Source organism: Rhododendron vialii, chromosome 2a (assembly GCF_030253575.1).
Source record: "Rhododendron vialii isolate Sample 1 chromosome 2a, ASM3025357v1".
Lineage (NCBI taxonomy): Eukaryota > Viridiplantae > Streptophyta > Magnoliopsida > Ericales > Ericaceae > Rhododendron > Rhododendron vialii.
Genome location: NC_080558.1, coordinates 2,407,178 through 2,431,908, shown reverse-complemented (window position 1 = coordinate 2,431,908; position 24,731 = coordinate 2,407,178). Strand labels below are relative to the sequence as shown.

At 39.8% G+C, this 24,731-nt stretch overlaps 3 protein-coding genes across 3 annotated transcripts; 2 read left to right on the top strand and 1 right to left on the bottom strand.

The window, feature by feature from the left end:
• Positions 1 to 51: 51 nt before the first annotated feature.
• Positions 52 to 3,898, top strand: LOC131310092 (RAN GTPase-activating protein 2). Its single transcript, XM_058336906.1, has 3 exons — positions 52 to 192; positions 1,937 to 3,619; positions 3,719 to 3,898. Exon 2 carries the CDS (start codon positions 1,961 to 1,963, stop codon positions 3,599 to 3,601), a length of 1,641 nt encoding a protein of 546 aa, XP_058192889.1. The 5' UTR covers positions 52 to 192; positions 1,937 to 1,960; the 3' UTR covers positions 3,602 to 3,619; positions 3,719 to 3,898.
• A 1,266-nt stretch (positions 3,899 to 5,164) lies between these two features.
• Positions 5,165 to 16,090, bottom strand: LOC131310086 (probable ATP-dependent DNA helicase CHR12). Its single transcript, XM_058336896.1, has 12 exons — positions 15,674 to 16,090; positions 14,329 to 14,485; positions 14,118 to 14,182; positions 12,735 to 12,923; positions 12,357 to 12,506; positions 11,657 to 12,055; positions 10,832 to 11,091; positions 10,490 to 10,708; positions 9,554 to 9,761; positions 9,323 to 9,476; positions 6,670 to 7,272; positions 5,165 to 6,189 (listed from the first exon to the last, which is right to left on the bottom strand). Exons 1-12 carry the CDS (start codon positions 15,911 to 15,913, stop codon positions 5,537 to 5,539), a joined length of 3,297 nt encoding a protein of 1,098 aa, XP_058192879.1. The 5' UTR covers positions 15,914 to 16,090; the 3' UTR covers positions 5,165 to 5,536.
• Positions 16,091 to 17,687: 1,597 nt separating this feature from the next.
• Positions 17,688 to 18,851, top strand: LOC131310078 (protein FANTASTIC FOUR 3-like). The gene has a single exon (XM_058336884.1). The coding sequence runs from the start codon at positions 17,858 to 17,860 to the stop codon at positions 18,614 to 18,616; it is 759 nt and encodes a 252-aa protein (XP_058192867.1). The 5' UTR covers positions 17,688 to 17,857; the 3' UTR covers positions 18,617 to 18,851.
• The last annotated feature ends 5,880 nt before the right edge of the window (positions 18,852 to 24,731 follow it).

Below are 24,731 nucleotides of genomic sequence, written 5' to 3'. Positions count from 1 at the left end.
CCTTCCACAAAAGTGGAACGGCCCCTAAACCGAAACCCTACTACTGTTTCGCTCACTCATTTTCATTATTTTTTCTCTCTCTCTCTCTCTCTCTCTCCTTCGACATTGTACCTGTTGAGTGATTATCCAGCGAAAACGGTCCTTCTCCTTTCCGGGGTCTGGATTTTTCGGAAGAGTTAGACAAACAAACGGGTACATTCATCTTTTCTTCGCAATGCTTATGTTTGGATTTTTAGGGTTTCGTGTTTTTCATCTTACACAACTGTTTAGTCGCCGATCTTCAGGTTTTGTGTCCAAAGTTTGAGTCTTTATGGTAGTTGTGGGCTCTTTGCTAGTAAATGCGTCCTTGTCTTACTATTGATGTTTTCCTGTTACATACATCCCTTTTAATTAGTCTTAGATCTTGTCCAAGCTTTAAAGATAAGAGCTTTATATTTGTGTGTATTTTGGTTTCCTTTTCTCAAGTTTGTTTATAATGACTTGTATGTTTGTGTCTCTATTACTATATTGGCTACAGATTGTGACTAATTTGGTAAAATAGATTGAGGGGATTTATGTTTTTCAAAATGTAGTCAGGGTAGGTAGGCATATTTAACACCAATTTTTGCTGTCCCCCCTTTTTTTTTTGTTATAGAAATCTTTTATATATCACATTTTGCATATAACAACTAGAAGGTGGGATGAAGTTTGGCTACCGGCCTACCGTGTAAAAACTATTGTGTGATTCACTTCATCTGGCTCATGGCTGTAAAGTTTTTTTTTAATCGCCTAATAGTGATGAGAAAAGGAAATAATGAATGGAGTGAAAAGTTGTCTTTATTTTCTCGTGTGTGTGTGCTTGCGGAGGAAGATGGAGATAAGTTGGGAAACGGATCTGTGTAGAATACCTGTCATCATTCAGTTTGCTCGCAACTTTCTCCGAATGTAGTGAAAGCAAAGTGGATTGGAAATTTCCTCTTCTTCTGCATCTTTCTTTTTCTCACCGTGGTACATTTTACCAAATGATTTTATAAAGATGTTTAATGTCTTCTCACCCAAGTTCTGAACAGACTAAAGACATTCAGTCAGAACCAACTGTTTGAGATGTTGGCTGCAACTTCTGTTTGTCACTCCTTTAGGTGTCTTTTTCTTGTTGCAACTTTGGTGTCAAGAGGTATTGGCCTTATTACCTGATGTTGAAACCATTACGTAGTAATCTTATCAATTGATCAGTAGTCCCAACAAATGGTAGACCTTTCGTGGTGCTATTTCTTTTCCCTTTTCCTCCCAGGTTTTTAGTAACAAAGGTTCAAATAAACAAATTTGATGGAGAGTATTCTAAATATATATATATATTATATTTTTTTGGACTCCCAAATTTCTTCCTGTGACCAGTACATTATGTAGATGATTCGTTTGTCATGCCACTACCTAATCATCAATCATACTTGTACATACCACAAACCTGTTCCAAAGTTAGCGGGGACATTGCCTACAAGTTCGGTGAGCAACTTGTCCGACATGTTATTTTTACAAAAAATGTAGATGAAGCATTATCCTCTCCTTCAATGATGTTCACAAATGTTGTTACTTAAAGTTTCTTTCCACGTCACAGTCACAACTTCTACATACTATCATGTTCTTCGAGAGCCATCATATTTCATTTCGTTGTAGGGATGGTAACAATGACAAATACATCACTGGCTGTTGTCATCTATGTCCCTTTAAGATTGTTCAAAGTGTGTTTAGGCACCTTGGAAATGATTACGATGTTCACTGTGCACAAATTATGGGCTTTAAGTCAACCATTGATCATATGTTTGAGATCATAGTCTAATTGGTTGGATCTCTTTTGATTGGTTTTTTTCTTTTTTTCTTTTTTTGCATTTGTCTTGTGTACTTCGTGGAGTTTAATGTAAAAAACAGTTGAACGTTTTTTTAATCCACCAATATGCAGTCTTCATTTCAACTTCTTGCTCTCATGGACACCACAACACCGAATTCAGAACGCCGTCCGTTTTCAATCAAATTGTGGCCCCCAAGCCAGAACACACGATTAATGCTTGTGGAACGAATCACCAACAATCTTTCCAGTCAATCCCTTTTCACTCAGAAATATGGTAGCCTGAACAAGGAAGAGGCTGGAGAGAATGCCAAAGAAATTGAAGATGCAGCTTTCGCCTCTGCAAGTGAACACTATGAGAAGGAGCCTGATGGTGATGGAAGTTCTGCAGTGCAGCTTTATGCCAAGGAATGCAGTAAGCTCATTTTGGAAGTTCTCAAAAGGGGCCCCAGAACTAAAGAGAATGGGGAGTTGGTAAAAGCTGAGAAAATTCCAGGTCCCCATGAAACCTTTTTTGATATATCCAAGGGCCTGCGGGCCTTCATTGGAGCGGAGGAGGCTCAAGAGCTTTTAAGCCCGTTAAAGGAGCCAGGAAACTCTTACACCAAGATATGCTTCAGCAATAGAAGCTTTGGCCTGGATGCAGCCCGTATAGCGGAGCCCATCTTGCTCTCTCTCAAGGGTCAACTACAGGAAGTTGACCTGTCTGATTTTATTGCAGGAAGACCAGAGGAAGAAGCTCTTAATGTCATGAATATCTTCTCAGCAGCTTTGGAAGGTTCCCTTTTGAGGTCTCTTGACCTTTCAAGCAATGCTTTGGGTGAAAAGGGTGTTAGAGCATTTGGGAAACTCCTAAAATCGCAGAGTAGCTTGGAGGAGTTATACCTAATGAATGATGGCATTTCGGAGGAAGCTGCACGGGCTGTTTGTGAATTAATTCCATCCACAGAGAAGCTTAGGGTACTGCAATTTCATAATAACATGACTGGAGATGAAGGGGCTGTTGCTATCTCTGAAATCGTGAAGCGCTCTCCCCTTCTAGAGGATTTCCGATGCTCCTCTACAAGGGTAGACTCTGTAGGGGCAATTGCTTTGTCTGAAGCGCTTGGGAAATGTGCCCATTTGAAGAAGCTTGATTTGAGGGACAATATGTTTGGTGTAGAAGCTGGATTGGTCCTGAGTAAAGCTCTTTTAAACCATGCGAATCTTACCGAGGTTTACCTGAGCTATTTGAATTTAGAAGATGAGGCGACAAATGCTATAGCCAATGCTCTAAAAGACTCGGCCCCCTCGCTTGAGGTCTTGGAAATGGCCGGAAATGATATAACAGCCAAAGGTGCTCTTAGTTTAGCTGAATGTATAGCTGCGAAGAAGTTCCTCACCAAATTGAATTTGGCGGAAAATAAACTCAAGGATGAAGGTGCAATTCGAATTGGTAGGGCTGTGGAAGAAAGCCAGGGTCAATTGAAGGAAGTTGATATGAGTAACAACTTAATAAGGAGGGCTGGGGCTAGGGTTCTGGCTCAGGCTGTGGTGGAAAAGCCTGAGTTTAAGTTACTGAACTTAAATGAAAATTTCATCTCCGAAGAAGGAGTTGATGAGTTGAAGGGTATGTTTAAGGGTTCTCCAGATTTGCTTGGGTCATTGGACGATAATGATCCTGATGGAGTGGATGATGATGAGGATGATGACGAGAAGAATTCTGCAGACGAGGATGAGGGCGATGAGGATGAATTGGAATCGAAACTGAAGAACCTTGATGTTAACTCTGAGGAGTAGAGGTTTCTGTCGTGTCAGGTATCGTGTTAAGTTCCCATATCACTAACCTTTGGGAATTAAGTACTATATTTTCTTTATATGCTATTTTGGATTGACTGCATTGTTCAATCTTAGCAGGGTTGGTTTAATTACCTTCAGCAGAATCTGAGGAGCTGTTGTTCTATCAGTAGGTTAGGCGGTTCGATGGCATCATTTTTCCTTGCCATTTAGGTTGCCTTTTATGATTTCATGCTTTAGTTTGTTTAAAATTTGTACCAGAGATGCTTTTGTTTCAGGATACATTAACAGCTTGGAACACTCTCTCTCTCTCTCTCTCTCTCATGTTCCATTTTCGTATCCCCACAGTTTTAATCTGCCGCAAAGATACCATTCTAATTTGTTTCTTTGCACTGCATTGTATGGTGTTTGTAACCATATTCTTCATCATGGCTTTGATGCAACTAGCGCAAAATAACTTTGGAGGTTGCCTAAATCTCATTACAATAAAGAGTAGAAAAAACCTACTCCTACTTCAGTGACAAACTTTACTCCATGATAGAGGTTGATTATCATGTAAAGGGTGGCCAATGTACATGCCTAATTTGATGATTGGATACCTAAATGCATATTTTAGATGATTCTTGTAATTTAAGACTTCAACCATCTGTTTTATACTATTCGTATAAAAATCAGTTTGATCAATCTGATCGAAGAAGTGACCTCTGTTCAGTAATGTAGGCTGTAGGGCACAATCTCTCTTCTTACCAATGTTCATCAAGCATTTAACAATGATATAGGCCCCAATCGGATCAGGGACTCCATTTATCATGTCAACTGACATTCTCGGGTATCCATCAATTTTTGATGGATTCAAACAATGATATAGGCCCCAATCGGATCAGGGACTCCACTAAAACCAACCACAAACTTCGAGCTAACCGACTAATCCAGGAGACTGATACTGATGCACTATCAGGAGGTCCGGCTAAAGTCGGAACAAAGCCTGTGTAGATTGACCAATCACACAACAATAGATAATATCCCAGCAAATGTTGAACATCAAACCCGAAGGCTTTCTAAAGCCCCTGGTTGTCAGGACAGTCATATATAGTAGCCGTCCTAATTTTTCCTTCTACATAACCCTTCCACCAGTTGATTTGGATGCAGAAATGATTCGTGCACAGCAAGCTGTGCACACCAGCTGTGCACAGCAGCCGTTTTCTCCCGCCTCGGGTCGCACAAAGATGATCGGAGCCGCTCATATTTGTGCGACCCGAGGCGGGAGAAAACGGCTGCTGTGCACAGCAGTCTGTGCACATAGCACAGCTCATTTGGATGACTGCAATTTCCCTACCCTTAGGAAAACCATTGTTTGCCCTTTCAACTGCGCCGTTTGCTGGCTGTTGGACAGATTTCGATTTTTTCGCTTGCTTGCATTCACTGCAGGAGGTTTCTGCTTTCAGTGGGATTTGTGAATGTAGAAGCATCCAACTCTAATGTTTTTGGAGAAACAACAAATCCAGTCTCGCGACAAACTATAGTGCAGTTATACTGGTTGTTAGCCTATTACACTCCAACTATGAGTTTTTGGAGAAACAACAAATCCAGTCTTGCGACAAACTATAGTGCATTCAGTTATACTGGTTGTTAGCCTATTACACTCCAACTATGAATGGGGCAAACAAAAGCACAGCTGCATTCTATGCATGCGCTGATTATACATGTTTTTGGCTACAAACAATCTCTGTACTACCAGAGCAAATGTAAATGGCTACGGCATTTTAAATCGTCACATTGTATAGGTTACCAACGAATGTCCCACAGAGAACACTATGTGCTACTAATAATTTTACAACATGAAGGTTTGGAAGGGGATGAGATAACCAAATCCCTTCAAAATATGGCGTTTTTTCACCAGCCATTTCGATCGCATCTATCCACTTGTAATACCACAATTCAGGACACTAACCTTGATCTCTTCCTTTTGTGAACCTTCCACAACAACACATTGCGTTCCCCTTCTTCCGTTTTCTGGGAAAATTCCACCTCGATATTTGATTTGTTTGAGTTCAAACTAAGGGTATCTTCAGTCGTTCCCTTGCTCACCATTGACACATTCTCATGCTTCAGATTCTCAATCTTCACTACCCTTACTTTCTTCTTCCCCACTTGACTATTACTCGCAACTTCATTTCCAATGCCACGAACAAGAATCTCCCTCCTCTTTTCTCTAACAGAATTCCTCGTCATGTCTAGTCCGTTTTCAGCATTCTTCATCCACTGTGTATCACTAATTGCATCCATATAGACCACCTCTTTCCTTTTTCGCTTTCCACTGAGATTTTTACTTTCGTAATCAAAACCTTTCCCCTTACTTTCTTTATTATCTGGCGTGGTGTATGCCCATTCTGGGACCTCGTGCTCTTCCATTAGACGCGATCTGTAATTCTCCTTGCGCCTTCTCTCCTCGTCCATTTTCTCAAAGAGCCAGAATTCCTCCTCAGAACGTGCCGCAAGACGATTGATTTCTCTTTCGCTTGGTACGTCTGTTCCAAGTGAGCTAGTGCCTCTGTGCATGATCTCTTTCAACATCTCTCTTCTGTCCTGAGCTGCACAAACAAAAAAGTTGAACTACAGTAAATATCTCCTAATCAGTTATTAGATGAAGAGGGAGATTGCTTCATTGTAAATTTCCCATCTTTTGCCTGTGTGCATTTGTTTTTGTGTGAGAGGTTTTACAAAACCACTACAGAATAGATGAAGCAGTTACGTAAGAAGGCAAGCAAAGTGGCGTTAAACGGGCAAAGACCCACCAAAGATGTAAAATCTCGCATTCACACCAGCACCTTTTGAATTGTCTACTAGATTGATGTCTCTAGGAAACATAATTAAATAAAATTAAAGGAACAAGATGCAATCCGATGCCTATGCATCATGGGAGTGGGAAGTCCAGAACTCTAATGGATTATGCCGGCTGACGTGAATCATTTCTGCTCATTTTCTGTATAAATTCCCTTGCTGAACCTAAGAAATTGAGCATGAAATAAATATTTCAAAATAAGCACAAGAATTCATACACAAGGACAAACCTGTGGAGGTTGTATTGAACAGTCCAGCCTGGATGACCTTAGCATCGATTCCCTTCTTTTGCTTTGCGCGTTCTAAGATTACCTCTTCAATTGATCCAACACTAACCAAAACAAAAACCCTAACTTCCTTCTTCTGCCCAATCCGGTGGGCTCTATCCTCAGCCTGTTGGTCCATCTGAGGGTTCCAGTCACTGTCAAATATTATCACTGTATCAGCCGTTTGCAAGTTCAGACCAAGACCCCCAGCACGAGTGCTCAGAAGAAACATGAAGAAAGGAGAATCAGGGGCGTTGAATTGCTTTAGTAAAGTTCCTCTTTCCTCGGTTTTAGTTGATCCATCAAGTCTAAGATACTTAAAATCATGAAGCTGTAAATAAATCTCAAGAATGTCCATAAGACGGGTCATCTGGGAGAAAAGGAGAACTCTGTGGCCCGCTTTGTGAAGTTTGGGGAGCAACCGATCAAGTAGCTCAAATTTCCCTGATGCTCTAACAATCTCCTCCTTGCGCCAAACATTATATTCTCCAACAAATAGATATGGGTGATTACAACACTTCCTGAGCTGCATAGTGAGGTTTTGTAGACTCTTGGATTTCCCAGATCCTGCAAATTAGAAGTAACAAGTTAAGGGATATGCTGATTTTCTCTATCTCAACAATTGTTCATTAAAGCTGATGAGAAAGAAGGTGACATACTCGAGCATAACAACAGCATGCAACAGGAAGAAAAAAGAAAAAGAAAAACAGCGGGCCCTCCCCTTTCTGACTGGACTGACTTGGGGAAGGGTCAATCTCCTCCGGAGCATGCTTCACAGCCACTCATTCATCCTGACCAAATAGTAGAATCAATCTCTCAGCGATTCTTTTCTCTGCTATGCTAATCACCCCTTCCCAACCAGCTTGCCAGATTGATCTTGTAAGAGTCAAAGGTCTGAAAAACTCCAACTGGAGCAAGAGCTCCCCCGTTTACCCTGTCTTCAGTCATGGTTGACTTTATGGCATATGTCTGAATTTTGGCATCTGTATTAGTGTTTTTTTTTTTTTTCTTCTAAAAGAATTTTCATGGTATCCGATCCGCTCACTGCCCATGTTGTTGCTACTCTTTTTTTTTTTTTTTAATCTTTGTTGTTGCTACTCTGGTTTACCGTTCTTTCTGCTAAACGATTGATCAGATCATTGGATAAAGCACATGGAATGATAGCTGTCCCTGCCAAAACTAAAAAGATGCAGGCCACAGAGGAAATAAAAGTAAAAGCTATTGAGTGTTCGTGTTAACTGTTGTTTCGTCAAAAAAGATGTAGGGGAAGAAGAAAAGGTTAGGCACAGTTTTGCTATTGAAATAAACATCAAAGTTGCTTTCCCACCTAAATATTTCCTACAAAAGATTATGAAAATTCTGTGGCTATGTTAAAGCTTTGACCTTGCAAAACTTTCAAAATCAAGCAATACAAAATCAGTCATTACATACTATAAAATCAGCAAAACCAACAAACAGCTCCTGGATAATGCATTAGCCAAAAAATAGTGACACCTCCAAAGCACATATCTACGTTAACAACATTTTTCAAAGGATAAGTCATGGCCTACGCATAGCATTCCTGAAATAAGTCAAGTTCGAGTCCCAATAGAAGCAAAGCTAAATTGTTGAGTTCAAACAATGGCCTTTATGAGGGAAGGCCTAAGATCTCTCTCTTCTTTCTTCTCCTAGGGTTTTCCTTAGTTTTGTGAGCCCCACTCCTCCGACTGATTTCTCTCCCTCCATTGTGAGGGTTATCTACCTCCTTTGTGAAATTTAGTCTTTTCCTTCTTTCTTTTTCTCTGATCTCTGCAGCTCCAATTCCCACCTTTCCACTGACCTCCTCTACCCCTTCACCTCCTTCACCCTTCGCCTTTCTCGCCGCCACACCTCTGACTCCCACCTTCGTTGCCGTACCACCCCTCGGCTTTCTCGTCACTGTCTCCGCCTCCCACCTCCGCCACCGTCCTGACTTGCTGCCAGCCTGCCAAACCACCGTCTCTCTCCGGAATCGTTGAGGAGGTGGTCTTTGGAGCTGGTAAGGGAGATGATTTAAGGGGTTCTGTCTCAGAGTTTCAGTTCAGGGATTGTTTACTCTGTTTTGGAATCTCAGAATTTTAGTTTTCTGCTTTTTTATTTCCTTTTGCTGTTGGTTGTTCCTCTGAGTATGGATTCCATGGTGCTTATTGTTATTTTGATTTAGTCTAGACAATCCAGAGGGGGTTTGTTCTCTTTCTTCTATGACCCACACTAAACCCAACTTCGATTGGTCTGCCATGCAATATGTGTTAGAGAGCATGGGGCTCATGTCTTTGATGTAAAGAGACTTACTTTGGTGCTTTGTTGTTTATCTTCTGCTCTCTGGGTTGTTCGGCTAGATTTCGTCATTCTATTTTGGATGGCGTCCTTTGTATGTGTTGTTGGGCTTTATTGCATGTGAATCATTTTCTTCCGATAAAAAAATGCAAAAAAAATACATTGGCCTTTATGCATCCCTAGAAAGTTTGAGGTTTAGCCCACAACTAAAGACGTATAAGTCAAGATTTAAGATCACCATAAATAAGCAAGTCTTTACAGTAAACCTCTAGGAGAGGACTAAGAGACACAGGAACATAGTCTGAAGAGAGCAACAACTTACTACTATCCAGTCCAACCCTCCCCACATCAGTGACTTGCTGATAGTATACTTTCTGCCATGATGACATATCACATTTCAGTATGACTTGTGTTTTCCCAGGAAGGTACTTCTCCACCTCATCTTTCTTCCTCCTCAATATGAATGGCCTTATAACCTGGGAATAAGAAAAATACAGTAAAAAGAGGAGATTGAAAACACGAATTAGAGAAGGTATTGGAAACCCTCACTTACATGGTGCAGACGGCGAATTATCAATAGTTCTTCTTCATCATTTAGTGAAACATCACACCTATCCGCAAAGGGCGCATTAAACCACTCCTCGAAATTCTGAACAGAGTTAAAAATGTTTGGTAGGAGAAAATTGAGAAGGGACCATAACTCCTGCAAACTATTCTGTATGGGAGTACCAGTTAACAGCAGTCTCCGTCGAATCCGGTACCTGCATACAGTAGAATAATAAGAATTTAGAGTGAAATAGAAGAAAAAAGAATCCTGTTTGATTTTCCTTCTGTTTCTTCGGGTAGTTCTGGTGAGGAACGAACTTCACATCAAACTAGAAGTATACTGATATCACAAGATAATAAAAATTTCCTAGCTGATTCGATACAAGTACAGGAGTTTTACTCACAAGTTGGACAAATGTTTGTAATTCACTCACCACCCTGTTTCCCTCGGGCATTGTTGTTGTATAGTTGTAATACCAAGATGAAGCTGAGGTCAAAAGGAGATCATTAACCTAACGAAGGTTTGGTTGGATATGAAAGTAGGAGGTACTTTTTTAATTCACATTGTAAGGAAGGTCCATTGACTCAGCCATCAATCAGCCGACACGAAAGGCTCAGTATTTCATTAGATCTCTTCTAAGTTGCTGATAGCAGTATATGTGTAGCTGACCCAATCAAGCAGAGCTAGGAGAAACCCCCTGGTTTACCTCAGAAACTCTCTTGTGAACTAGCTAACTTGGAGGGAGGTGTGCTTCAGGAGGTATCACTGCCAAGGTCAAGTAATTAACCAAAGGAAAAAGCTATTCGCTATAACACCAACTGGGTGCCCATAACAGTTTGGGATAAAAGGAATTCGGCAAAACAGAAATCCGAGTCCTCGATCTGGTGAATAAAATAGCCAGATCATCAGAATCAAACAAAATAGGAAATGATCGCAGCATACCCTGAAACAAGAGTCCTTGCAAGAGCACATTCATGATTTTTTAGCCTATGCCCTTCGTCAACAATCATATATTGCCAGTGAATTTTCTTGAGAAATGCTTTGTCCCTCATAATAAGATCATAGTGGGTGATCAGGACGTTGAATTTTCCCTCCCCTGAATACTCTTCCCTCATTGCCTTTCTTTCATCTAGACGCCCATCGTATAGAACAGCCATGATACTGTCAGTTAAAAAAACGATGCATTAAATAAGAATGAGAACTCAGCAGGGTGCACAATACAAATAAATATGGACACAAGCACTAGTCGGTCAGATAGAGGAAAGAAAAGAAACTAGTGCATACCTAGGGGCCCAGGATGAAAATTCATTAACCCAATTCGGTAGCACAGCCTTCGGAGCCACAATCAAGTGGGGTCCAGTGACGCCTTTGTTTTCTATAAGATACGCAATCAACGCAATGGTTTGGATTGTTTTTCCTAACCCCATCTCATCCGCTAAAATTCCATTTAGATTGTTATTGAACAAAGACAACATCCACTGCAGCCCTTCTATTTGGTAGGGCCTTAGTTCTCCACCTTGAAGCGTTGATGGTTGCTCGGTTACCTGTAACAGTTCAAGATCTGAGAACCTACTGTTCAGTTCAACTAGATTGTTCAAATAACAACAAATTAAAGAGTTGCAAACTTGAATGTGTTTCCATTACAACATCACATAAAGCAATGCATACAAGTGAAACTGCAAATCTATTGTCGGGACACAACCTCTTTAGCATAAATTTCAAAAAACACGATGGCCAGTAAATAAGGTGTGCAAATTTGGGCCGACATGGTTTGTAGTGAACAACTTAAAGCCTCAGACTGCCGGTTACTTTGTGAAGCAAATTAAGGTACGACTAGCAATGAATCTGAAACATCTTTGTATGGTCAGACATTTGTTAAACAAACTCAACCGGTTTGAACCAACAAATTAGGTCATAATCAATTTAACCTTGCAAGAGGGGAAGTTATTATATCGACTGTTTCATAAAACACATTTTAATTACCCAACTACACTTAGACATTCAGATCATACAATCTACACAGCCATAAATTCAAATGCAAACAAAAATCAACAGCTTTCATAAATAACACGATTACACGAGGCAGGTAATTAAGACTTGACTATTTACCATTTCCTCGATTGCATGAATAACTGAATTATACTGCCTCTGGCCTTCAAGTAGATCCCCCGTCTTCAAGGGTTGACTGGATTCACTATGCACTATGTCAGCATCTTCCTCAGGAATTGAATCCCCAGGGGTTTCACTGTTTGAGGCGGGCAACTCAGGCAAGTCAGCATCTGAGTCTTTCAAGGGTTCAATGCCGTCATGTCCAGCATCTTTTTGCCGTTGAACAGCAGCTCCCAAACGAACTAGGAGCTCATTGGTTTTTCCTAGAAGCATTGTTAACCTTTCGTTCTTGCTCTCCTCCACCATTCTCATGTAAGCTTCCTGATCATCAGATTTCAGAGCTTGGAATCTCAATTTCTCTGCCCGTGTAGCGCGCTGCCTTTGTCTTCCATGCCATGCCTGGTAATGAAAATATATTCTAGCCACATAAGCTATTAAAAAATAAATACTTTAGGTTCTTTATACCATATTCTACCAACTCAAGGAAAAAAAAAAAAATATAGGATGGCAAAGGTTCTATGAAGGTCTCTCTCTCTCTCTCTCAAAATCACAAAACTGATCCCTTCGGTCCCCAATGCCCGTATAGTATTACCGTGCAATTCCTAACTCAATCTCCCAGGTTTTTTTTCCTTTCCCAGTTCTTACATAAAGTGGTCATGCATGAAACTTAAACAACCAAAAAATTACAGAAAAAACGTGCCTGAACACCATCATTCCTTTGTTTCCGTCGTCTCTGAGCAGCTTGTATTTGCAATTGGAGTTCACGAGTAGCATCTAGTAATTCTGCAAAAAATTTCCTTTTCCTAGTTTCCACGAGATTCTTTTCCTGCTCTTGCAACCTTGACAGCCTCTGGAAGGTGTTTCACCATGTCAGCAGTGTACTTGAAAGTTGAAATCATCATATGCTTGCAGTTAAAAACATGGATGTGATTTATAAAAAACCAAAATTAAAAAAGCAAAGAAAATCTCTGTTGCGCTCCTGAGATTTATAGCATCCACAAGCTATAAGTTCCATAATCTCAAGATTAATCATGTCAGAAAAGTAAAATATCATCAATAAAGATAAACTGCATATGACCTTAACATCCCGTTTCTTCTTTAGGTTATCATCAGCTGCCATGTCAAAAGCATCTCCTACACCATATAGAGGACGACGTAATCGCATCATGCCCCAATCAAACAACTGGCTCTCAGGATATGCACAATGCACGCGAAGCCAGTATTCTGAACTCACATCAGACCGAACCTTGCTCTGCAATTCTGAAAGCTGACAGGACAAAAGGGCAGCATGAATTAATACATAAACCATGTCATCCGTCTGTAAAATAAATAAAAGATACAAAAGCAAAGGCGAATCCTAGCATCCATGAACAAACGATACAAATGGTATTCAGACATCCAATTTAGCTCTATGAAAGGGAGGTACCAGGATTGTGACCATTGGAGGAATTACTCCAACTACGTTCATACCTATTCAGGTTGTATCTGATTTTCTTTCAAATGCACATTTCAAGCATTTTTTACGAATTAATTTAAAAAATGAAAACGCCAGATCATGGGATGGGTTAGGAAAGGATTTACACAGGGAACTTAAGCAAGGAGTAGATAAGGGGTTTTCTAGGATTTCAGGAAAGCAAATGCTTGTGTCTCAGAGCATTGATCTTAGCTTGTGAAGCTAAATAGGATTTCCCGCAAGAATTGTTCCGATATTACATAGACTCAGAGCTGAGTGTCTGTTACGGGTCCAAGCGGTTGACCTTCCTAAATGAAACATTAGGGGAGTATGTTGTATCCAAAAGATAGGTATGCGTAAATGGACGTCCTGGATACCATCTATTGTATATTGTATCACACTTTATGATACTCCCTGCGTCCCATTTTGTTAGTCCCTCGTGGGATTTCCAACTTTTTAAGGGGACATGCATTCAATGCATGTCTCTTCAAAAAGTTGGTTTCGATTTCCACTATTGTCCTTTGCTTCTCACTTCTAAAATTATTTTTGAACATTTATGAGGGTTAGTTTTGGAAATCTAAGCACTTTGTTCTTTGAGTTTTCTAATAGGACTAACAAAATGGGACGGATGGAGTAGTATAACTGAAATCAAGTGGGACTAAGAAAAAATATCCAATTTATATTCTCATCCATTTGAAAGGTTGCAATTGTTTGCTCTCTAACTAATGTGAACTTCTTCTCCCCCAAAAACATGAAAATTGGAGGATCCAAGTGTCTAAATTGTGCATGGGTGTAGGAGACAACCCACCCAATCGTCGAGTGCCAATAGGGGCGCTTACATGCATTTGGAAGATTCTATGTGACATAGTTAACCACAATGTAACCAGATTCTATCTTTCTTCATTTCAGAATATTCAGGCCAAACTTGGTTCTGATCAATAAAAGCTTTACAGGCAGGTAAGCAAAAAAAGGGGTACTTGTTAAACTGATACATAAACCCAAATTTACCTTTAGTCCATAGAGTTCATGCAAGCACTTTGACTGCAGGTCCTCGCCTCGGCTTGAAGGCAATTCTGGTTCAAAATTAATTCCATACGTGTCAAAGAACCATACATATATTCCCGATACGAGTAGACAAGTAGTCTTAAAGGTGAAAGCCAAATGAAAATAAAGACAAGGGTAGGGGCTCTACAAAATGTCCTCTACAGAAAATAGTTACCTTCAAGTTCAGCCAAACGATGCTGGATGTGGCTCTGCAAACGCTTATCCCTTGATTCTGTCAGTCCAGAACCAGACAAGCAATTTGGTCGCTGTTTCACCAGTGCATCCTCAAGTTCTATAATCAAATTTCCTCTTTTCAAAATGCCTAGACCATTCTGAATATAAACATCCAACCATAAGTCCCCAAACTGAGTCATGTACATGTATTGGTTTATTCCCTCTTTCCTCTTATAATCAAACAAAGAAAGCTATTTACTTTTAATCAAATAAAAGAAAGCTATTTACTTTTTTCACTTTCCTTTCCTCTCTACTTTGTTTGGAACATGGAGAAAGGAAGGGAAAGTTTAAAAAAATTGCCCTTGCATTGTTTGATTTAAGAGGAAAGAGAAGAAAAAAATGGCAAAATAGAGTACTAATCACAGTAGAATTTTTTCTCCATTTTCCTCCCATTTTGTTTATGATTTGTTTGGAACTTAAGGAAAGTAAGAGAAAGGAAGGGAAAATTAAAAGAACTCTCTTAGCTCAATTGGTTTAAGAAGAATTATTAAGTATCAAAACATAGTAAAATTTCCCTCCTATATTCTTGTTTAATTATTTTCCCTTCTCTTCTTTTCTACAAGTTCCAAACATACTGTCAATTATTTTCTTTGTTTGATTTCTCTGCAAAGCCAACAGAAAATTGACAAGTTTTTGTCAGAATTGCACCCTTCCCTAATTTCACTGTCTTTCTTAGTCTTTTCAATAGTTCTAAGCAAACCTAATTCAGTTTCAGGAATCTACAGTGAAATTTTCTTTTATTCCGAAATAAATTCAAATCAACAGAAGTAACCACAAAACTGTAAGATAAAAACCCCAAATTCAACGAAATGAGTTAACCCCCACAAATTCCCTGCCTTTCCTTGTCTTTTCAGTAGTTCTAGACAAACCTAATTCAACTTCATCTATCTACTAACGAATTTTTCTTTAATTGAGTAACAAATTCGATTCGTAATCGATAATGACAAATCTCAAAATAAAACGCCCCAAATTCAACCAAAGTTGTTTTGAAGACTGAAACCTTCTCACCGGCACCTCCATCAATTTGTTAAACAAACCAAGCTCGAACATTTTTTTGGAAGCTCGTTAACCTTCCAAACCTAGCTCAAACAAGCTACTATTCTTCCAAACCAAGCTCAAACAAGCTACTCTACAAAATTTCAAAGCTACCCGCGATAGGCGACATATCACATAAACAGCTTAAAACATGTTTAAACCTGAAAACTAACTGCTCGGCTTGTTCGACTCATTTATCACCCCTAAATTAACCAGAAATCTCAAAAGAATAGAGTTAAAAGACTTTCAACCTTGTCGCCGACACCGACATTGGATCCACCGGCCCGTTCCTCGACGACGTCGTCCACTTCATCCTCCACATCATCGTAGATAGAGGAGACGGCATCGAAGATGTCCTGGGAAAGAGGAAGGTTGCGGGAAAGGAGGTTGAGAGCACAAATCAAGGTCTTCGCCTTCTCCAAGCAGTCGTCCTTGCCGTCGTCGTCGACGAGAGAGCCTTGCGGTTGTGTCTCCACCTGAGCCATCGCCATGGCGGGAAAGCACTGGCCGTTGTTACAGTTTAGAGAATTTTTGGGGGAAATTTATTTATAAAACGCTCAATATACGCAATTATGCATACCCCCTATCTAAAACGTTGCGTGGAAAATTACTCTCTTTACTCTCTCTCTCTTCGGAAAACCCCTCTCTCTCTCTCTCTCCGATTTGTGTGCAGTGGGAAATTTATTTTTTACTAAGTACTACAAACAATTGGTACAGTGTATGGGGGGTTGTCGGTAGGCCCAATTTGGAGTCGGAGTTTTCAACCCGACACGAGAATTCAATACGAAGTTAGCGGATCTGACACGAAACACGAATATGATAAAATAGGATAACACAAAAAGCTAACACATGTCAATTTACGGTTGAAAGAATTATAACACGAACATGACACGATACGACTCGATGTGAGAATTTGTGAAATGATTCGATAACACGATATTAGTTTGATACGAAATTAGCGGGTTAGGATCGCTTTAGGATTGAGAGAATTCTGATATGACATAAACACAATACGACACGATGTCCATCCTTAGACCCAATGAGAAGTGGGCTCATTTTATTTAGAGCTTGGCCCAGCTTGAATTGAGGATCACACCGTTTGTGCTGTTGGGCCTTTACTGTTGAGACAGTTGCTTTCGGCCTATTAGGGCATCTAGCTCATTGGGCTTGGACTGTTTTAGCTTCGAGCCCGCTGCTAAGGTTCCAACTGCACCAATGCTATGTAATGCTGCAAACGAGCCGAGCTACGAAGTGTGGGCATTCGTTCCATGCAAAACTAGTCGAACTCGAACTTACCTCGTTTAGCATCAAGGTGTTCGATGGCATGTAATGCTGCAAACGATCATCAATTATATACACTTTTATGATGATATTGTAATGCTGCATTCATCATCAACTAGTAGAAGATGCGATCATCAATTAACCCGGCTGCTCAGTCCAATTTTTACCGTTACGAGTTATATCAACTTTTATGATGATATTTTAGAAAAATATTTTATTAAAAATCAAAATATCATTGTGAGGGAAAAAAAAGTAGTAACCACATAACTCCCCATGTTATTTTTGAGTACATCCATGACGATTTTTTGGACATCCCCATCAGGCTTATTTTTCTATGGACACGTTTCTGATTCTAGGATTCCTCAAAGAATTTCAAAGGATAAGTACTAGTATAGTTCTCTTCCTTCCACTATTTCTTTGTTGTCTTTTGTAGTACGTGGCCACTTACCAATTTCATAATTCGAGTGGATTTAAAGGTCTCTCCCTCTCAACCCTTCCTAGTCGATGCAGAGATTTAGGCGTTTGCTTGTCCTTAAAATTACAATTTACGTTCAAAATATCTTAGGTGTTATCGATTTTTGTCGGAATCTATTCATATGAAGTTTTGTTCCGGCTTTGATTAGGTTTCCTGCAAGTGGACGCTGGAGTTAGCCCCAAAAATTAGTTGAGGTGTAAGCTGGATATCTGAGTTTATAAAAAAAAAAAAGGTCTCTCAGTCTCACTCTTTCGAAAAAATTTCAGTGCCGAGCGGATACCACGTGGTGCCCACTTGAGCATCCGACTCGTCCATTCCGTGTTTGAATGGCTCAGATTTGAAGAGAGAAAAATGAGAGAAAAAGTGTTGGGGTGAGAGAAGAGAGAGGGTTTCAATCAAAGTCGTCTAAAAGTATATCGGACGGCTCGAATGCGCCGAACGGATATCACGTAGGATATAACCGCTCGGCACTAAAAAATCTCTCCTCTCTTTCCATTTCATGCCACTTTTCAGGACTACAAATTTACTCTCCTCTCCACTCTCTCACTCACTCTCTCTCTCAACACCCACAATTACATCCCAGTCTTCAGTCATCTGTCAAGGCCTTCACTCTCTGGATTCCCAAACCACAGACACAAACACAACACTAAGGCTCAAACTCTCTTTACCACTCCAAGAAATGAACAAGAACCCCTCAAATCCCAACTTGGGTATTTGGAATTCCCTCCAATCTCTCTCCCCTTCCTCTCGAACTCCCAAACAAGAAGGCACATATGCCCACCCCATTCTAACCGAGAAAAGCTTGGAATTGTGCACAGAGAATCTTGGAAGCGAGACGGGATCGGACACCGATTTCTCTCTCTCTTCACCGGATTTTGGGGGTGGGAATGGGGAGATTTCAACTGTGGGAAAACCAAATTCTCATCTAGAAAAGGAATGCAAGATTGTTACTGATCAATGTGCGGATAAGCTGGCCTGGAGAGCTGAGTTACCTAGAAAAGAAATGGAAGGCAGGAAAGTGAATTTTCCTCCCCCGTTGACAACGTTGAGCGGGTCGGGTTCCGTTCGAGTTCGGGCGCGCCGCGAAGAGGGTAGACTGATTGTCAAAGCCGTTGGGGGCCCATTGGAGAACAGTACTAGTACTAGTTTTCGAGCTGAAAGAAGCAATGGCCGGCTTAGGCTCTGTTTTTGGGAAGAGGATTGGGATTCTGATGAAATGGATTTCCAAGAAAATCAAGAAAGTGAAATTTATGTGGAGGGAAGTGGTGAAGAGGAAGAGGATGAGGATGAAGATGAAGAAAGTGAGGATATGAGTGGAAATGATATGGATGTTGAGGGTGAAATGGGAATGGAAAAGTTTGAAAGGCCAAGATGGTGCAAAGGGAGTGGTGGGTGTGGCAATGGAAGTTTGTGGCCTTCTTGGGTGGCTACTTCATAAATCTTCAATTTCCTCAACTTTTTCTATTTGTCTTGGACCCTTTTTTGCCCCCCTTTTCGTAGTGGTGGGTAGTTGTGGTGGTGGGTAGTTATTGTGGTTATTATCTGGCCATGGCATCTGTTTCTACATTGGAAACCATCTTTGTTTTGGGATTTTTGTTTTGGAATTTTGGATAATGAGTGTAGAGATAGATTTAAAAAGATCAGAGTAATAATTAAGAGAAAATTTATTGAAATCCGTGCCTAAATAGAGAATCCCAAATCAAAATCCTAGTTGCCCTATATTATTCGGCGCCTAGCTGAGAAGTTTCGGAGTTGTGAATTTCTTTTTACGCGGAGATCGGCAAACGTTGTTGCTCATACGTTAGCAAATTTGGGTTAGCGAGGGCCTAGCATTCGTACCTGGGAAGCTAGGTCTCTTGAGTGGTTATTGGATCCGTTGCAGAACAATAATCACTGTTAGCTTTTGCATTGAAGCATTGTCTTTGAATAAACTCGTATTGAATCCGTTGCGAAACGATAATCACCGTTAGCTTTTGCATTGAAGCATTGTCTCTGAATAAAACTTGTACCATTTTGAAAGAAGAAAAAAAAGAAGAGTACAAATTGCTTCACTAATTTGGTTCATTATTTTGGTTAGTCCGATCTTTGGAATGGACGAGATATTAAATTGTGTGTCAAAGAAATATAAATTTGTGTTGTACGTTTTTCAGGTCCTTTTTCTGATTCAAGTCCAACTCTTCGTCTCATTTTCTTGTGCAATTCAAAGTCATCACATACATTTTGACGCAAGATAATAACAATGAAAATAGATCATAATCATCAATGCAAAACAAACACTTGAAAATTATGGTTTTAAATACTCCTTCAAGGTAGGGACAGAGCCAGAATTTTTTCACAGGGTGGCAAGCTATATTGTTTGTTTTGGTATTTGGATTTTGGGGGTTTTGAGCGGAAAGAGATAGAAAGAGAAATGAAAGTAATGATTGGGAGAAAATTTATAGAGAACCGTGTGTAGAGAGAAAATCCAAAATACCAAAACGAACAAGGTCTATATTTTGAGTATTTTTTAGAATTGTAGGGGGTGACCGCCCCTACTAGGTCTCCGTGGGAATGGGAGAGACTGTAGTGTACCCGCCGCACTACACCGTGTAGTGCGGCCGATCCGGCCGTCCATCTCGACACGAACGACTCGGATTTAATCCAAGCTTTTATAAATTCTAACCGTCCATTGTCGAGATGAACGGCCAGATTGACTGCATACGGAGGGGCACTACAGCACCCCGGATCCGTCCCCGTGGCTCCAACCTTGCTTCAAGGCAAACTTCAATATAGCTTTGGAATATTCAAAGTGGAATATACTTATCCTTGACATATCTCTTCCTCTGGGAAATCCATAGATTCCATACATATAATGCCAACTCTATCTATACAAATTGATGGAGATCACATGATCATAAGTCATTATCCAACGGTTTTGAAGTCTCGACCTCCCATGAAACTGGACGATCCGAAACTCATAAAGGAATTTCTTTTTTCGAAATAAAAACCCAACATTTATTTATTTATTTTTGCAACTTTACCATGGAATCACACTTTCTGTTTGCCATTTTGAGACGAAACTCTCCGTTTTTACTTATTTTTTTGAATTAAAGGTGATGTATTATGAGAAAATAACCTATATTAAATAGCGAAAAATAAGTAGTTAGAAAATAAGAAGCATAACGGGGAGAGACTGTGAGACCTAATTGAGTGCTTTGGTCCAAATAGGGTAAAGAACCACCATATATCCACATTTTGTGTGAGTGTAATAAGCTCTACGTGAGACTTGTTGAACCTCATCCCAAGTTTCAATGCTTTCATTGACAAGTGATGACAATCCTGTCATCCACCCATTTACATTAGGGGTTACTTAAATATTCATCATTTTTTTATAGGGCGCCGTAAGTATTCATTCTCGTCATTTTGAACGGTTATGTTTTCATCCCCAAATTTAAATAAATCCAAAAATGCCCTTGATTGACTAAATTCCATTATGTTTTTGATATTATATAAGACACAGAATTTTGGGATGAAAAACTAAAGTTTGAGGTCCTAATTGTGATTGTTATCATTAGTAACTGAAACTTGCCTTAATCCAAACTTAAAAAGAAGGAAAATTCCACGTTTATAGCCTTAAAGGAAGGAAAAGGAATTTCCCTAATTTGAACTCAGCACCTCACAAACCATTTCCATTTCTCCCCATCCAATTTCCGCCTCATCAGTCTGGCAGTCTCCATCCCCATCAACCCAACCGCCCGTCGCCGCCCCGTCAAAAAGAAGTCCGTCGTAGACATATCGGAACCATTTTAAACAAATACTACTAGCAAAAACCCATACAGCCACTAAATACTACCAGCGGCGAGCAGCAGAACGGGATTAATTCGAGAGGATTCGAAAATGATTGGGTAAGGTATTTGGAGAGGCATCGGGGGCTAACATTACAGATAAAGGCCCGAAACAGCCACTAGGTATCAGATTTGACGATTTCGAGGTCTGTCAAGGATCGCAGAAGATTTATTGGAGTCCACCTTATTTAGAATTCATCTTTCTTGTTGTTGATTGAAATTCGAAGAAGAATGTTGATGGTGCGTTTGAGGGGACGAAAGGAGCTAGTGAGCAATGACCTTAAAGGGGAATAGGCTTGCTTCTTCCATGAAATTGGTGGGATGATTTTTTACATGGCAAGATTAAAGAGGATGATTATTTAAATTTTTCTTACATTAGTTATCTCTTTTGTATTGTAACAATTTCCCCCTTTTTTTACAACTAAAGTGTTCAGGTCATCTTTCGCGTACCTCAATTAATTATGGGATGGTAAATCTGATCTACAAAGCCTCTTTTCAAACCATATGAATTTTTTTTAATATCAATAATGCGTACCTAAGGAAATAAAAAAGAGGGAAAGACACAGAGCCATCTATGTGAGAAATTTTTCAGTACCGGGCGGGTACTATGTGGTGCCCTCTCGGCACATCCGGGCCGTTCATTTCGGTTTTGAATGGCTTGAAATTGAAGAGAGAAAAAGGAGAGACAGTGGTGGGGTGAGGGGAGATTGAATGTTTCAATCTGGGTCATCTAACACAATTTTGGACAGCCCAAATGGGCTGCTCGGCCACGTGATACCCACCCGTTACTGAAAAATTTCTCCATCCATTCACCTCATACTGAAATCATGGGATGCTAACGTGGAATATTCTTCCATGAACCAACTGATTTTTTCCTTTCCTTTTCAACACCCTTTCCCCATCACCATTTGTAAACGCAGCCTCCATTAAAATGCATTTATATAAAAAAAAACGTGTTCAATTTTTCAAAATGTCTAGGAAAAATGAGAAAGTAAAGTGAAAATATGTTTAAACGTACATTGATAGTCTCATTATGTTTCGTTCCCTTTACTTTACAACAACCCAATGAATGATTAGTGCATGGGTCCTAGCCGTTCTACTTTAGACTGAGAAATATGTCCGTGTAAAAAACTAGCTTGATCAGATATAGTAGCTATTTCAACAGTCGAATTCGAGAAAGACAGAAGACTAAATCAACAGTGAATGTTCGGAGGGTACGTTTATATATCTTTTACAAATTTGAGCTCTTATTAATACAGGTATCAATGTGCTATCGAGTTACTAATTTAGAGTAAGGTCATATTTGTCCGCTAGATCTAAAATATGAACGGTGTTGTGAGCACGGAATTAAACCACGACGGTCTAAGATGGGAGGACAAGGGCTCGACCAGAGCTTGGTCCCATGCAGCGCTGTGTCGTAAACGTCCACTTCTATCTACAGAAAATCGTGGAAAATCTAGCCTTCTTTTTTACTACTACTGCTTCAGCAGCCAACTTATTTTATGAATTTCTTTCATTCTTTGGTAGATGTCATTTTCATTTCTGTGGAAAGGAAACAAATGGGATTTCTTTTTGGTAATATTTTGGTGGAAAACTTTGGCTAGACAAGTTCCATCATGTTAAGACATTTTTGAAACAGGAGGGCCGTTTGGGGGGGCGGCTCTGGACAAAATGCAGGTGACCAAACTCTTTCAGACTTCAACAATTTTGTCTAGGTATGGTGTATACAAAAAGTTCTGTAAAGATACCAGTCGAGGTATGGGTGATGAACGAGCCAAGCAAGCCAAGTCTCGTTAGTTGTACAAACTTGGTTTGAAAATTTAACGAGTTTAAAAATACATTTGACTTAGATTACTTATGAGACAAGTTGATCTCGAACGAGCTTTCATTGAGCCGAACATGAGCCCAATCTTGAGTAACTTGAATTTATAAGTCGAACAGGCCAAGTAGTAGCTTGTTCGAGCTTGATTTGAAAACTTAACGAGTTTCAAAAAGTGTTTAAGCTTGGTTTGCTACATGTAACAAATCAATCTTAGAGCGAGGTTTTAACAAACAAATTAACACGAGTTGAAACTCGAATAACTTGGTTCTTTTATCAGGGCCCTAAGTGGAGGAGACAAAAAGGGTGAAAAGGAATTTCCTTATCCGCTTCTTCTACTTTTGGAATTCACAAATGTGAATTGGAATGAGTCGAATCACTTATCACTTATCCCTCGAACTATCTCTTCAACCATTGTGATAAACACTCCCCGGAATTATTCTTGTTAATGCTTAAAATAATTCCTGCTCTAATAGCACTGAATAATTTTAAAGGCATTAGTATATGACTTCTTTCCGATCGAAGCCTCCGGTCCCTTCGAGAAGAGTCCTCCGTTTCCTCGACGGCTTGTTCTCCTGATCGGAGAGCGAGTCCCTGGCTCTCCGGCGTTTCACCAGCGCCGGTAAAAGGTTTGAGGAGAATTGGGTTTTGGTTAAGCTGCTGGAGATGCTCTAACTACGAGTTATCGTATGCCATTCGTGCCATTCTCGAATGATTTGCCCACAAGTCACTGGGGTGCGTGTTAGGTGATCCATATTTATGATACTTATGCAATCCTTATCTCACACTACCTGTTTCTATCGATGATCATCTGGTCCTTTGCAGATCCGAAGATTTCTTTCCTCCTAAAACGTGGAGTTCTGCTGCTTTTGAATGGGGTAAAATTCGTTCTGAGTTGGGCAGCTATGAATTCTGTGAGGCTTCAGTAACACACATTTATTTGCCAAAGAAAAGCAACCGCGACTTCTGTCTATGTACAATCCGGTCATTTGGAGATGACGATTCTACATTAAGTACAAGTTCAATTGTCGTATTTTACAAAAGTTTTGGGTAGTTTTTATAGTTTTTTTTTGTAAGTAAGTAGCTTTTATAGTTTAGCACTGATAAGTGCTAAAATATACATATTTTGGCTCTCCAAACTACATTTATTAGTCTTTTATTATAGTCACTTGATAATTATTTTGTCATTTTTATGTTTATAGGTTGCTCGAGCTCATTGTCCGAGATTTTGGATAAAAGCAAAAGTTAAGAGAATTTTGGGGTTAAAGTGCAAAGTGTTTAAAGAAAGATTGTTGATTTGTCATTACATGAAGCCTAAGGAACCTGTCAAGTAATTAAGGCATTAAAACCCTCACTATATAAAAGGCCTATTATGCGACTGACTTCATCAGTTTTTGACTGCCGTGGAAAATAATTCAACGTGAACGAGAGCAAGCTCTCGACGAGGTGTGGGTTTTTGAACGCGAAGCCTACTGACAATGGAGATTAACCCAACGTCTTCTGATTCTTTTCGATCCATGGGCAACTAATCATCTTTCTTAGGGCGTAGTTGAAACCCTAACCAAGTAACTATGTTTTTATGTTGATTTTGGATTTCGATTGCCGAAACGATGGTTGTATAACATTGAGACTTGTTTTTATGACTCACCGTTATTCTTCCAATCTAGTATTATGTATTTGTTTTCTGTGATTGCAAATACATAGTTATACACTGATATTCTTCGTGCATGAAATTGAGAATTAGAATAATCTATGCCTAGGAAAGACGAATCGTGCCTAGATTAATTAGTTATAAAATCGAAGACGATTCGTGCCAACCAAAGATAGATTATGTCCGGTTTTCAATCACATGCAATTTTCTTGGCGATATCACTAGGGCTTGTAGCTTTTAGTGAATCAATGTCGTTTTG

Coding starts and splice junctions, on each gene's coding strand:
- LOC131310078 (XM_058336884.1), top strand. CDS start 17,858: ATGAACAAGAACCCCTCAAATCCCAACTTGGGTATTTGGAATTCCCTC.
- LOC131310092 (XM_058336906.1), top strand. CDS start 1,961: ATGGACACCACAACACCGAATTCAGAACGCCGTCCGTTTTCAATCAAA.
- LOC131310086 (XM_058336896.1), bottom strand. CDS start 15,913: ATGGCGATGGCTCAGGTGGAGACACAACCGCAAGGCTCTCTCGTCGAC. Junction 14,183..14,328: donor TCGTTTGGCTGAACTTGAAG/GTAACTATTTTC, acceptor ATTTTGAACCAG/AATTGCCTTCAAGCCGAGGC. Junction 11,092..11,656: donor TTCATGCAATCGAGGAAATG/GTAAATAGTCAA, acceptor GAACTGTTACAG/GTAACCGAGCAACCATCAAC.